This window comes from Simochromis diagramma, unplaced genomic scaffold (assembly GCF_900408965.1).
Source record: "Simochromis diagramma unplaced genomic scaffold, fSimDia1.1 OVJJ01000419.1, whole genome shotgun sequence".
NCBI classification, from domain to species: domain Eukaryota; kingdom Metazoa; phylum Chordata; class Actinopteri; order Cichliformes; family Cichlidae; genus Simochromis; species Simochromis diagramma.
The window spans coordinates 1,064,049-1,079,607 of record NW_024387244.1 but is presented as its reverse complement, the minus strand read 5'-3'; the positions used below and the strand labels follow the sequence as shown (position 1 = coordinate 1,079,607).

Here is a 15,559-nt window from a genome sequence, read left to right as displayed (position 1 = left end):
ACAAGTCTGGGCGAAACAGCCAGAGGTGAATGTAACAGATAGGATCCATATTTTTTAACTTTACTTGGAGATGGATCCAGAATGAGGGCGACTAACCAGTGAGATATGAGCTGGTGCTTTTGCTGCAGCCTGTAGCAGACTCGAGTGTTTCAGCCACTGTGAACGTGGGAAAGCTTATTTTTTTGAGTGAATCGAGGGGGGTGTGTGTTAAAAGACTGTGGGAGGGGGGCTGTGTGCTGACAGCTGGCTTCTATAAATAAATGTCGCAGGCAGGAGGGAGACGAGGGTAGTGAGAGAGAGCTGGGGGTGAGGGGAGGAGACGGATGGGAGGGCTGATGGAGATGTACTGGAGACTTAAAAGAACGTGGACAGTGTCATGACTTACTCAGCACGCACCGTGTCTCAACCAGTCAGCAGCCCCGGCTGGGGATCGTGTGCCCCGCCCCCCGCGTGCTGCCTGTTCTTCTGAACATGTAACACATAATCTCACATCTGTGTTGCTTCTCGTCCTGTTTTGATTCGTGCGTGTGACGCAGACAGACGTCAGACCCAGAAAACAGCAGAGACACAAAAAAGCAGGAGAAGAAGGATAAAAAACCTGAAAACGGGAGTAAAAGTTAGAAACAGCAGCGTCATGCAGGAAAAGCAGAAACCAGAACGCTTTCTAATCTGCAGCCACGCTCGCTCCATTAATTTGTCATGTATGTAAAAGGATCACGGAGCCGTAGACCAGCAGCTCGGTAACAACTGATTGAGATGCAGCGTATCACTGACACAGCCAGCTTTCACTCTGCTGCCTCCTGTTACCGTTTCATTGCTTTCCAGCGAGTGTGCGTGTCGTTTGTATACGAGGCGGTGAGCTGACTCTGGTTTCCTGTCTTGGCGCAGCTGTGCAACACTAAGCACTTGCCTGTCTGATTAATTTACCTGGTGCACTACTTCACCTACGTGCTGTGCCTTTGTCCACGTCTCTATTAGTTTGAGTGTCACAAGTGATCCTCCCTTTCATTCAAAATGAATCAATTATGCTCATTTTTAAGAGTTTCTGCTGCCGCGACAACAAAAGGCCTCACAAAGAGGCAAAAGTGGTGGAAGTGAGTTTGGGGGAGGGCAACCAAGAAGATAACACAGGCTCAACGTGAGTGGGTGGGTCGGTTAGGTACCGCCTACACGGGTTTGTCTGATAAGGAGCCTCTTCACCAACTTCCTCTATTTCTGCTTGAAAGCAAAGCATTAGCAGACTTTTCTGGGGACTGGCGGTCATGTGCTGCTACTGTAGTCTGCAGAGGCGTGCTGAAGCTCGCGAGCTTCACAGACTGCAGGACGTCGTTGTTCTCCAAACCGTGCAGCTGACCTCTCTTATTTAACGAAGGGCATTTCGACCCCTGCACATTTTTTAGTGTCTGTTCAGTTGTTTGTACTTTGGTTTCATTCTGCACTCAGGTGCCAGATTATTAGGAACAATTAAACAAGCGTATGATAGCCTGGCTGTAAACTGCAGTGGAATGAATCCTCAACATGCTGCTTTTACTTTTCAGTCTAGTTTTGAAGTGCAGAAGTTAAACTGAGATGTTTTATTACACTGTATACAAATGTGAGTAAATTTAGCACTGGCTGTGTTCGTTTCATGCCGTCCATTCAAGCATAAAAAAGGAACCAAACTATTTACAGACAACTTAACAACTAACTAATTGTGTGTTTGTATTTTTTTTGCTAAAACATGGCATGATGTGCAGTGTGTCCTTAAAGAATTTGTGGTAACTGTTTGTGGACGTCGTGTCCTTTAGAAATGGGGAGCAAAGACCTGATACAGTCGGTCATGGTCAGTGGATAGTTGCTGTCAAGAAGCCATTCTTAAGATAAGGAAACAGGCAGAAAAAGCTGAGGTTTGCCAGATTACAGCAGAACTGGAGTGAAAATGAGTGGAAATAATAATAATGGAGTGATGAAACCAAATTTGAGATTCTTCGGCTCAAATCATCATCAGTATGTACGGACGAGGTGAGGAGAGATGCACACATCTGTGAAACATTTCAGTAAGAGGTGCTGGGGATCCAAATTATGGACGTAGAAAAGTGCCATCAGATTTTGGTCCACCTGACTGGCAGCAGCTTCAGTGTCAACATCACAGTCATGCCAAACACGCTGCCAGTGCAGCGAAAGCAACCAGTGGAAGAGGATCAGTCATGGATTGGCCTCATCCGGTCAGAGAAGACGCCTAACAGACTTCAGACGCTGTTAGGAACAAAGCTGGTCACACCAAATATTGGCTTTCAAGCAAATTGCATTTTTGCCTTGCATACTGCATTTCCATATACTATTGCACATTTCAATAAATCGCTGTACCTACTACTTATTCACAGCTCGAGACTTTTGCACAGCACTGCACCTGCCAAACTCTCAAAGCTTCATGAAGTTTCATGCATGAACTGTTTAGCTTACTGGCAATAAACTTGCAACTCTGTGCAAAATATTTTAAATTAATTATTAATTATCTTTCTCAGTACTTGCAGTGCAGCGCAAGACAAGATCGATTCTCTAAAATGAATTATGGGCAACTAAACGACTTCCTCAGCTCTGCAGCCTCAACGTGTATCAGCCGACCGTGAGCAGAGCGAGCAGCCATGTTTGCCTTCCCAGACTCTCACTGCATGTAGAATAGATTTTTTAAAAAGCGTCTGCATGAATCAGTTTCCAAGGATCTACCCAAAAGTCTAGAAACAGCTAATTTAATTCTCAGCTCGACTTCCTCTGGTGTTTTTTTCTCACCGTCTCTCTCTCTGCTCTCTCTGCAGCCTCTCGGACAGTGGTGTAGGCTGCTGCCCAAAGATGCTGCCAAGATGCCAGAGAGCGCGTGGAAGCTGGTCTTCTACACCATGTCCTGGTCCTACAGCACCTACCTGCTCTTCTTCACCTCCTACTCCTATTTCCATGACCCGCCCTCTGTCTTCTACGGTACGATACACAACACTGATCACGTCTTCTGTAGCCTGTGCTAACTGAATCCTAAGCTCTTCATCATACAGGATGCTACAAAACCCGAACAGGCGATATTCAGTCACAATTCTCTCAGCACTTTAACTTACACAGATACCGAACCTCTCAGCTCAGAAGCTGAAGCCATTTTAATCTAATGAAACAGCAGGAGCGCTGCCTAATCCTGTGGAGACACTGTGGGGGTAAAATGCCACCTTGAGTCCTCAAATAGGCAGATATTTATAGCAGCGCATGCAGGATGTGGTTCTGGTTTATGCATATTTGCAGCTTTTAACTGGTCACCTTTTATGGTTCTTTAGGATTTATTGTAGTTTTTTTATACAATGCAAAAAGCATATTTATTTACTTGATTATACAGACCAGTATTTGTTAAAATAAAGCTAGCTATTAATAATTTATTCATGTTTTCCGAGTTCTGCCCCACCGTTTACAATAAATCAGCGGCAAAATTGTACTTCGTGGAGAGCAGTGCCGCGGCTGAGACCCTGTGTAATGCTCATCATTGCATTGCTAATAGAGGATAGATGCACACTGGGGATTTCACATATAATTCAGTGGTGCCTTTCATAGTCTCTCAGCCTCTTCTATCAGACACAGAGTTGTCAAGGCTCCTGCGCCGAGCTCACAAAGGCTAGCTGACGGCGCCAGGTTCGTGTTTAATCGCTGCTTCGCTTTTAATAGCTGTCAGCCTGAGATGTGTGCAGAAGCTTTATTCCTCTACAAGGCTGGACTGTTACTAATGGAGGGAGGAAGGGAAAGAGAGATACAGCTACTGTGAGAATTTAGGAAATTAGTCGAAATCAAAGTGCAGTGACGGGACTGAGGAGGAGGAGTGTATCGCTGCCCCAAAGAGATGAGAAAAGCTTTGGTCCCCAGTAGAGGGGAAAAAAGGCTCCAGTTCCCATGCCTCCCCCTTGGCAGCTCCTCTGTTGTGATGCAGCTAGCGGCCCTCCTCTCAATGTTTAATGACAGACGGTCCAATCAATGAACATTACACAAGGCCCCAACGTAACCCCATATCACTGGAGACGAGCCTTACTCAAACACAGGAGGAGAAAGTTTCCGTCCAACATCCGATAGGTTTCAGTGATATAAGCCAGGCTACATGCATTTAGCTCGTTTCTCACAGCACTTTAAAAACCTTCTGTAAAGCTCTCGGGGATAAACGCGATCGCTCCAGCTTCCTCCCATCCTGACTACCACAGCTGACCCTTCACTTCTGGTATCCCCTGGAAGTTATTGTCCATGTACAGCGGGTTTCTTGCATATGTGTCACACTTAAAATGTTGCAGAGCATCAAATATTAGCCAAAGATAACCATTTCTAAATGATGATTTCATTTATTAAGGGAAAAAAATCTCACCTGACCCTGAATAAAGTAATTGGCCACTTTTGTTAAGTCATGAATTAACTGTGAATGAACCATTAGCCACTGCCAGACCTGATAAAGCAAGAAATCACTTAAATAGAACCTGCTGACAGAGTCAATTTAGCTAAAAGAGCTCAAAAAGCAACACATCAACACGAGTCATTGACATCTATCAGTCTGAAAAGAGTAACAAAGCCATTACTAAGACTTTAGGACTCCAGAGACCCCCAGTGAGAGCCGTTATCACAGTCACAGTTACAATTACAGTCACAGTTACAGTCACAGTCACAGTTACAGTCACAGTTACAGTTACAGTTACAGTTACAGTCACAGTCACAGTTACAATTACAGTTACAGTCACAGTTACAGTCACAGCTACAGTCACAGTTACAATTACAGTTACAGTTACAGTCACAGTCACAGTTACAATTACAGTTACAGTCACAGCTACAGTCACAGTTACAGTCACAGTTACAGTCACAGTTACAATTACAATTACAGTCACAGTCACAGTTACAGTCACAGCTACAGTCACAGTTACAGTCACAGTTACAATTACAGTTACAATTACAGTTACAGTTACAGTCACAGCTACAGTCACAGCTACAGTCACAGTTACAGTTACAATTACAAACAGTCACAGTCACAGTTACAGTCACAGCTACAGTCACAGTTACAGTCACAGTTACAATTACAGTTACAGTCACAGCTACAGTCACAGTCACAGTTACAATTACAGTCACAGTTACAGTCACAGCTACAGTCACAGTTACAATTACAGTCACAGTCACAGTTACAGTCACAGTTACAGTCACAGTTACAGTTACAGTTACAGTCACAGTCACAGTTACAGTCACAGCTACAGTCACAGTTACAGTCACAGTTACAATTACAGTTACAGTCACAGCTACAGTCACAGTCACAGTTACAGTCACAGCTACAGTCACAGTTACAGTCACAGTTACAGTTACAATTACAATTACAGTCACAGTCACAGTTACAGTCACAGCTACAGTCACAGTTACAGTCACAGTTACAATTACAGTTACAGTCACAGTTACAGTCACAGTCACAGTTACAATTACAGTCACAGTCACAGTTACAGTCACAGCTACAGTCACAGTCACAGTCACAGCTACAGTCACAGTTACAATTACAGTTACAGTCACAGTTACAGTCACAGCTACAGTCACAGTTACAGTCACAGTTACAATTACAGTTACAATTACAGTTACAGTCACAGTTACAGTCACAGTTACAGTTACAGTCACAGTCACAGTTACAGTCACAGTTACAGTTACAGTCACAGTTATAGTCACAGATACAGTTACAGTCACAGTTACAGTTACAGTCACAGTTACAGTTACAGTTACAGTCACAGTTACAGTCACAGTTACAGTTACAGTCACAGTTACAGTTACAGTCACAGTCACAGTTACAATTACAGTCACAGATACAGTTACAGTCACAGTCACAGTTACAATTACAGTTACAGTCACAGCTACAGTCACAGTTACAGTCACAGTTACAGTTACAGTCACAGTCACAGTTACAGTCACAGTCACAGTTACAGTTACAGTCACAGTCACAGTTACAGTCACAGTTACAGTCACAGTCACAGTTACAGTCACAGTCACAGTTACAGTCACAGTTACAGTCACAGTTACAGTTACAGTCACAGTCACAGTTACAGTCACAGTTACAGTTACAATTACAGTTACAGTCACAGTCACAGTTACAATTACAGTTACAGTCACAGTTACAGTCACAGTTACAGTCACAGTTACAGTTACAGTTACAGTTACAGTCACAGTCACAGTTACAATTACAGTTACAGTCACAGCTACAGTCACAGTTACAGTCACAGTTACAGTCACAGTTACAATTACAGTTACAGTCACAGTCACAGTTACAGTCACAGCTACAGTCACAGTTACAGTCACAGTTACAATTACAGTTACAATTACAGTTACAGTTACAGTCACAGCTACAGTCACAGCTACAGTCACAGTTACAGTTACAATTACAATTACAGTCACAGTCACAGTTACAGTCACAGCTACAGTCACAGTTACAGTCACAGTTACAATTACAGTTACAGTCACAGCTACAGTCACAGTCACAGTTACAATTACAGTCACAGTTACAGTCACAGCTACAGTCACAGTTACAATTACAGTCACAGTCACAGTTACAGTCACAGTTACAGTCACAGTTACAATTACAATTACAGTCACAGTCACAGTTACAGTCACAGCTACAGTCACAGTTACAGTCACAGTTACAATTACAGTTACAGTCACAGCTACAGTCACAGTCACAGCTACAGTCACAGCTACAGTCACAGTTACAGTCACAGTTACAGTTACAATTACAATTACAGTCACAGTCACAGTTACAGTCACAGCTACAGTCACAGTTACAGTCACAGTTACAATTACAGTTACAGTCACAGTTACAGTCACAGTCACAGTTACAATTACAGTCACAGTCACAGTTACAGTCACAGCTACAGTCACAGTCACAGTCACAGCTACAGTCACAGTTACAATTACAGTTACAGTCACAGTTACAGTCACAGCTACAGTCACAGTTACAGTCACAGTTACAGTTACAGTTACAATTACAGTTACAGTCACAGTTACAGTCACAGTTACAGTTACAGTCACAGTCACAGTTACAGTCACAGTTACAGTTACAGTCACAGTTACAGTCACAGATACAGTTACAGTCACAGTTACAGTTACAGTCACAGTTACAGTTACAGTTACAGTCACAGTTACAGTCACAGTTACAGTTACAGTCACAGTTACAGTTACAGTCACAGTCACAGTTACAGTTACAGTCACAGTTACAGTTACAGTCACAGTCACAGTTACAGTTACAGTTACAGTCACAGCTACAGTCACAGTTACAGTCACAGTTACAGTTACAGTCACAGTCACAGTTACAGTCACAGTTACAGTTACAGTTACAGTCACAGTCACAGTTACAGTCACAGTTACAGTCACAGTTACAGTTACAGTCACAGTCACAGTTACAGTTTGAGTTACAGTTAAAAAAAAGCCTCCACAGTCGTCTGTTTCATGAAATGTGTCACAAACAGTGTGGCTGAGTCATTCTTCACTCAGTCACCAGCAGATGCTGACGGTGTTTGACTGTAAATGTTTCTGAGATCTAGACGCCACCACAATCTGATTTGACAGATACTGTGACTCTATATTTGGCCACAAATGGTCGACAGTGCGTTAAACCACATTTTGGCAGAGACAAACATGTGCCTCCATCACATGAGCTGGGGGCCTGATGTGAAAGGCACGCCTCTGTTCCACCGCAGTGATACATGCAACGCAGTCACCTCTTCGCCTTTTATCTTGTGAGAAATTGTGCAAAGAGCAGAAGCTGTCTTACGAGAAGAAGGATGTAGATAAGATGCATGTGAGGAAGTTCAGAGGTGAACTTCTTCAAGAGGCTGCACGACTCTTTGTGTTTATTGGAAGACGTTCTGTTTTCACTCCAAACCGAGGTCATCGTGCATTTATCGATTAACAAAGATGTTGATGACCGGCAGATAGTCACGTGTTTTAGAGGCTTTAAGAAGTGCACACATGATTGACTTGTGCACGGATGTTAATGAGCTCTGGATTTGAATCTCACCGTCAGCTGAGGCCTTTCTGCATGTTTGGTTGACCACAGTTTAATGGCTTAAAATTACAAAGTGATACAAAAAAGTGTTACCAAAAAAACCCCCCACAAAAGCTCGTTAAGACTAGTAACCCGTATCGCCCAGTGTGTGGTGTTGCTGCCCTGTAAACTATCTTTGTTATTTATGGTCGTGTTAAAGACGGCGTTGGCGACAGGAAGGGAAACAGTAAAGTCCAGAATAAAAACAAAATGCTTTACTGTACATCATTCATTATCTACATTCACAAGCGTGTTCTTAAAACACCTTCTTATGCAAGCAGGATAACATTTCCCATCTGTCCCTGCAGACTGGAAGAGCGGTATGTCAGTGCCTACAGACATCGCCATCGCCTACCTGATCCAGGGCAGCTTCTACGGCCACTCCATTTATGCTACCATCTATATGGACGCATGGAGGAAGGACTCTGCTGTCATGGTGGTGCACCACATCATCACGCTGGCGCTCATCAGCTTCTCCTACGCATTCAGGTACTTTTTGTTTTTCAGCTCATTTTCTAACACAGAAGCACAAAATCACAGTTCATGAATGATTGTATAGTTTTGGTTGGTTAGTCGAAACACCAGTTTGACTGGAGGGTAGGAGGCAGAGTTTAGTGGAAACTAGAGCAGATGTGTTCGTTCTCTGTCTTTCTTTTAATTAAGTAAAATGCAGATTATCAGAAAAAAGTAAATCTGTAAATACGATTGCTGACAACATCGAGGGAATGACATTTATCACGTTACAGATGGCCCCGCCCCTCTCTGAGGCTGGCTCTGTCGGAGGCTTCTTCCTGTTAAAAGGGAGTTTTTCCTTCCCTCAGTCGCCAGAGCTCTTGCTCTCAGGGGCTCATATGATTACTGGGGCTTTCTCTGTGTTGTTGTAGGCCATACAAAATACTTTTGTGCAACTGTTGTTGTGATTTGGAGCTATATAATAAGACTGAATTGTAATTGGACCGCTGACCTCTTCAGTGTTTTGAGGTAAAAAGGATAAAAAGCTATGTGTGTCTAAATATCACATTGTACCGACCCAAAGAACAGAGACAACAGAGTGAATGTATAGAAAATGTAAAAGTCAAGTCTGCTTTCTGCTTGTCACTGAGCTCAGCATCTATCAGGATCCTCGTGCCACAGTCTGTGCTCTCTGCCCTCCAGATACCACAACATCGGGATTCTAGTGTTATTCCTGCACGACATCAACGACATCCAGCTGGAGTTCACCAAGCTCAACGTCTACCTGAAGTCCAGAGGAGGAGGCTATTACCTGCTAAACGACGTGCTGTCCAACTTGGGCTCCGTCAGCTTCAGCATCACTTGGTGAGAGATTTAACATCGGCTTATTTTCCTCAGCTGCTTGTTCTCCATTTGTTCTCCATCACGGTGAAGCGTTTTGTAGTCTTGACAGCATTATAATTATTCTGTCTGGAAGATGCTGAAGACGAGCGGATATGTAATACATTGTGTTCCCGTTTTCGTCTCTCTCAGGTTCTGGTTCCGTCTGTACTGGTTCCCCCTCAAAGTCATGTATGCCACATGTGTGTCCAGCCTCCAGTCCGTCCCCCACATCCCCTTTTACTTCTTCTTCAATGCGCTTCTCTTCGCCCTGCTTCTCATGAACATCTACTGGTTCTTGGTGAGGACACTGGTTTTGTCAAATGTTTCACTCAAACCCTGAAAGTCTTTCATTTTTGGACACGCCGTCTGATTTCTTTGCATTTCCTGTTTTCCTCCCCTGTTGTGTGCAGTTCATTGTGATGTTTGTAGTGAAGCTGCTGAAAGTAAAGGAGGTGAACGATGTTAGGGAGTACGAGGACGAGGACAGCAGGAAGGAGCCTCCAGCAGAAAACAGCACTGATGATGCTGGACATCACAACTCTGCACAGGGGTGAGCCCAACCTTCAGCATGTGTACTTTGGGTCATGTAATGTAGATCTTATTTTAGAGGAAACCAAAGCAGCTGTGCTGATGTTCAGTGGCAGAATTTCCACATTAATAAATTATTAGATTTAACACATTAGACTGTAAACGGTCCTGTTTCAACCATCCTCGCTGAGCGCTGCCTGACAGTACAAGACATCCAGACGTTACCAAAATACACATTTAATGATGAAACACATTTCTATAGCCAAGCCTTACTGGAATATGTCGAGTATACTAAACAAACAAACAAAACGGCGAGCCCAAAGCCATGCGAGCAGCTCTTTGATGCTGCGCTTTGTGCTTTGAGCTGACCGATTCATCAGCGAGAGGCTGAATCATCAGTGACAGCTTGAGTGGGAAGCAGACAGCAGAAAGCTATACAACATCGAAGCATCAGGTAAACTTGGCCTCAGAAAGATGACATCATATTTACAAGGCTAACGCCGGGACATTCAGGCTGGCGAGTGGATTGGAGCTAGCAGAGAAACTCAGTGGGTTCCTGGAGCCTGCACTGCATGTGCTCGTGGGTTCCCGTGTGACCGTGTGAAAGGAGAATTTGGGAAACTGGACATTAGACAGATTTCCCTTTATAATGCTGTTTGATGGGACACAAACACAGAACGCTACCCACTCAGTGGGATGCCAAACACTGCACTGATGTACAACACCAGTGGGAGGCAGCAATGTGCTAAGCTGTGAGACAAACTGAGGACACTGGACGCTTAAATTGTTGTGGCTCTAAGTAGCCGTGCCTTAAAGAATTTCCTGCTGTTCCACTTTAAGTGGGAACAAAGAATAATGTTATACTAAGGAAGACTTGAGACTACAAGGTCAATCAAGTAAGATGTAGGATCATTTTCTGGTAGACTTAATAGACAATGCTCAGGAGATCGCCCCCTACTGGCCAATAGAAAGACTGCCACGCTGAAAGCTGTGTTCCTCTCCTACATGCAGTTGACTGGAAATAATTAAGGAAAGAAAAGAATTAAGGTCAAAGTTCCTTCCCATTACTTCACGTTAATGCTGGTAAAGGTGGTTCTGTCGGTCTGCATAGCGTCTATTAGCTTGATGCTAATGATCCATTGCAAACAGCATGTATGATTGCGTTAATCTTAGCATGCTAATGTTTAGCTAATTTAGCATGTTAGCAAGCTGACACTACAATTAGCGTTTAACGCAGCACTGCTAGCATTAAGGTAAGATGTGATGCTGTATATTTAAGCCTTTGTAGGCTACATTGTACAGCTGCTTAGACAAAGAGGAAGCTTTAATGCAGAGATAGTAAATTAATTTGACATTGTGGGACACCGGATGCTGGAGCAGTGACACTGCGCTTTCTGTCAGTGTAAAGACATTTAGCTAAACATGTTCTCAATATAAGAAAAAGAAGTTCAGTTTCAACAGTAGTCTCAGTTTTTCTACATGACCAATATGTAAAGTTACAGAAAAAGTTCTGGTACCTCAAATGACATTTGTTTATAACTGAAATATTACATTTTAAAATCCCTTTCACAGCCCGTGACAGAATTTAAAACCTCTGTTTTCACCTCGGTGCCGCTGTGTAAACTTGAGTTGCTACATGCTGTAATACATATTTGCCTGCAGAGCTCCACAGTGCCACAGCTCACCAACAGCTGGTTAAGCAGAAGAAATGCACTTTCATAACCTGTGGAAGCAGTTAGCCTACATCAAAAGTCACCACATGATATGATAGTCACAAGCTGTTTCTCTGTGAATCCTGTGTAATCTGTATTTGCAGCGGTGAGCTTTAAACTAAGAAGTGCTGACAAAAAGCAAGGTGTACTTTTAGCTGAGGTTATAGGTTCATGTCGTTATCTGAGGGGCTGCCATGTGCATCCCTGCTGTGCTGTGTCTAAAACTAGCCTCATTTTGAATACTAACCCAGGTAGGGCAGCACGGTGGTTAGCACTGTTGCCGCACAGCAAGAAGGTCCTGAGTTCAATTCCACCATCAGGCCGGGGTCTTTCTGTGTGGAGTTTGCATGTTCTCCCCGTGTTTGCGTGGGTTCTCTCCGGGTACTCCGGCTTCCTCCCACCGTACAAAGACATGCAGCTTGTGGGGATAGGTTAATTGGATAATCCAAATTGTCACTAGGTATGAATGTGCGAATGAATGTGTGTTGGCCCTGCGACAGACTGGCGACCTGTCCAGGGTGTACCCCGCCTCTCGCCCTATGACAGCTGGGATAGGCTCCAGCGCCCCCCGCGACCCTGAAAAGGATAAGCGGAAGCGAATGGATGGAACTCAGGTAGGCTGAGTTATCAGATGTGCGCTCCTGTCCCAAAGGCAAATGAGTTCGTGTAAGAAAGCCCCGGACGTGCTGTCTGGTCCTTATCTGCCTGGCCTTGAACACTTCTGATATGCCCTGTGTCTGCTGATGTCTCACTTCTGCTGATCACCTCAGGATTCTCACTCCTTTCTCTCCCATCTGGCTTTCTTTCCAGGAAACACGTGCAGAACGGGATCACAAAGGAGAAGCATTTATAACAGGCCCTCCGTCGCCACCACCTGGCACTAGGCTGCTGGTACATGCAAGACAAAGACGCCCTCCTTCAGCGTGGAGCATGTTTTAAAGGAAGAGCATCTTGAAAGGGAAACATCGAGTCTGATGACTTTTTACTCTCTGTATTTGTTTTTAGAACATTTCAAATCATCGCTGTCATTTTGTTTCCAGATTGGTTTAATTGGAGCACTGTGAATGTTATTTCAGCCGACTTTTTGTCTTACTCTTGTTCACTTTACATTTGACAGATTCAGTAGAAACGAGCAGTTTGAATGAGAGCTGGACTGTGATTGTCGCGTACAGTTGTGCGGGGCCTACAGCACCCTGCACAGCACCGCAGCGCCCAGGCGAGGAAAGGTTTTGGCCAGTAAATGGTTCTGTAGACATTTAGATATTTAGTAATTCCTAATGAATCGCTTCCTCCGTCTTACACCTCCACCCGTCCTCTCTGACCTATGATATGAGGAGGAAGGGCAAAAAACAAACATGGCGCGGTGGTGCGAGAAAGGCTGCCTGGCCTTATGGCCGCTTCACCACATGTATTGATTTTCATATCATCGCACAAGTCGGTGGCTGGGACCAGGCGGCTCTGGCTGCCTGCTTTCAATTAGCTTGATTTCAAAAAACCAGGCTGTGTGTGTGTGTGTGTGTGTGTGTGTGTGTGTGTAAAGTGGATGTTTTTTAATCTTTTGTTTCTCTTGTACTGACCATCGCAGGCATTAGGAATATCCACCTGTCATTCCTGTACGGAAAGTTTATTTGCTTTGTTTTTTAAATTATTTGTTCTCGTGTGTGTGTGTGTGTCGCAGAGCATCTGTCGCTGACATGAAGGCGTACAAGCTGGTTTAATGACAGCAAATAGCTGGACTTGATTGACTGGGTTTCAGAATCAAAAGATTTCAGGTGGTGGCGGCTAAAAAAAAGGAGCCAATAATAATCATGGAAAGACTGAACGATGAAAAACAAAACGTTATGTATGCGCAGATTATGGAATTCAGAAATGCATGACATCGGAATGATTTTGGAACTGCTATGAAATGATCACGAAACATCCTACAGCTGTGTAATCATGAAGTTTTTACTAACTCGTCCTAAAAGCGATCTGTTTGTTTTCTCTGTGTTTTTGGCGCAGCGAGGCCACCGAACACAAATATCCCAGAAACGTTTCCCCAGCCTAAGGGAAGATTTTTCTATGATTTCTAATTTGAGCATATTAATAACTTGAATTCGAGTGAAAGGGAACTGTTCCCTCGGTTTTCCCTCGCTGGTTTCCAGCTCGCACTTTAGTGGGAACGGCCGCTGTAGAAAATAAGGGATATTTCAGTTTCTCCACCTTCTCGATCAAATTCAAGCGCTTGTTTGGATGAACAGCATGCTTGTGCTGCTGGAGCAGGCTGCAGATGTCGTCTGTCCCTACGAGACGATCCGCTTTGCTTTGTGTGTCTTCCACGCTGCTCGCATCGTGTTTGGGGGGGGGGGGTTAGAGCTAACTTATTTCCTTTTCCTTAGTATCTGTTGGTGCAGATTATCTGCATTGATTTATTTTAATTTGCTGCTGTTATTTTTCCTGAGAGAGAGCAGTTTGTATTTCAGATGTGTCGTTGGTTTTCCTGCTGTGTGTGAGTCGCTGATCGTGATCTGACAGCCCAGGTCGGATATTTTCAGGGACCGGGGGGGCGGGGGGCTTGTCCATCTACGTGGCAAACATCTGGATCTAGTCTCCGACCTCTTCCATTTAATCTGAATGCTGGCTTGCGCTCGTTTTACTGTAGTGGTGACACATCTGTACTGTAGGTGACACGGTTGATCCGACATGTTGCTGTGAGGCGAGACTATCCGTAGTTTGCAGATGAGCTCAGAATGAAGTCTGCAGTAAACCCTCAAAAATCCACGTCCTGGATCGGGTGTGACTCGCCCCCTAAAGCCTGACGTGGCGCTCTCAGAAACGCCTCTCCCACCGTGTCGCACAACTGCGCTGATGTCTGTACAAGTAACTGTTCGTGGGGTGGGCAGTATGGTTATGCGTAACACTAGCCAATGTGATAACCGCTTCCACCCTGGTTACTGTCCTTCAGAACCTCATTGTGTTTTTAATCAGCAAGTACAAATTCTGAATATTAAAAATGATCATTATGACAGATTTCACCCATATCGCCCACCCCCGGCTCAGAGTCAACACTGGCTTACAGCTGAGGTCGTGTGAACTTGACCTCATCAGCGCACACTAAGAACATCGGGGCGCGATGTTAAAGTGCACAAACGGGACCGAGACGTTAGCAGCAGAGCCCGCTGTGCGCTCTCACCTCATCACCCCCACTCCCTTATGTTTAGGGGAGTGATGATGAATGAATGAAGGACTCACAGGACCTCCTGTTGCAGGTGATGGAAAGTAAAATGAGGATGTATTTGGTCCCTGTATGCATACAGTCGCCAAAGCTTCATAACTGACAGGGCGACCTTACTGATGAGGTCCAATCAGGTGTTTTTGTTGTTCAGGTATGTTGGCTGGTTCGCAGTTACTAAAAATGTTTTAGGGAGTGACGACACAAAGGGAACTTTCCACAGACTCATCGGTGTAACGGCATCTTTGAGAAGTCACCTTATTTAAGAGACTGCAGTGAGCGGATTATTACACGTTGATCTCGGCACCTCAGCTTCGTCCTCGCCCAACAAACAAACAACAAAAATGGCGTTCAGATTGTTTCTGGTCAATATGGAAGCTTTTTTTCCACCACTGAAAAAAAACAAAGGCAGGTAGAGTTAATCAAAATTTCAATTGCAAAAAGATGAAATAAGAAATTCAGTGGCAGAAACAAACTTTCAGAGACTGCCTGAAAGTTTTTGACCCAAAGCTTTGTCATGATTTGATTGTGCCAAAATTTCCACCCGAGCTGATGAGGCGAGTGTCTGTGGGAGCAAAGGGAGCGCTAACAGAGCGACAGGGCCAGAAAAAGCCCTGCAGGTATTTTTACGCATTGCACTGTAATTTATTAATATTATTTTTATTGTTCATCAGTAGATCAAAATTAAAAGGTGCATTTAGCAACTGAAGGATGATTAATTAA

The 15,559-nt window shown here is 44.1% G+C and overlaps 1 protein-coding gene across 1 annotated transcript; it reads left to right on the top strand.

Annotated features, from left to right (window-relative positions):
- The first annotated feature begins 343 nt into the window (after window positions 1-343).
- On the top strand, window positions 344-15,192 carry cers1 (ceramide synthase 1). Its single transcript, XM_040052758.1, has 6 exons — window positions 344-2,955; window positions 8,359-8,539; window positions 9,206-9,367; window positions 9,536-9,683; window positions 9,796-9,935; window positions 12,436-15,192. Exons 1-6 carry the CDS (start codon window positions 2,841-2,843, stop codon window positions 12,476-12,478), a joined length of 789 nt encoding a protein of 262 aa, XP_039908692.1. The 5' UTR covers window positions 344-2,840; the 3' UTR covers window positions 12,479-15,192.
- The last annotated feature ends 367 nt before the right edge of the window (window positions 15,193-15,559 follow it).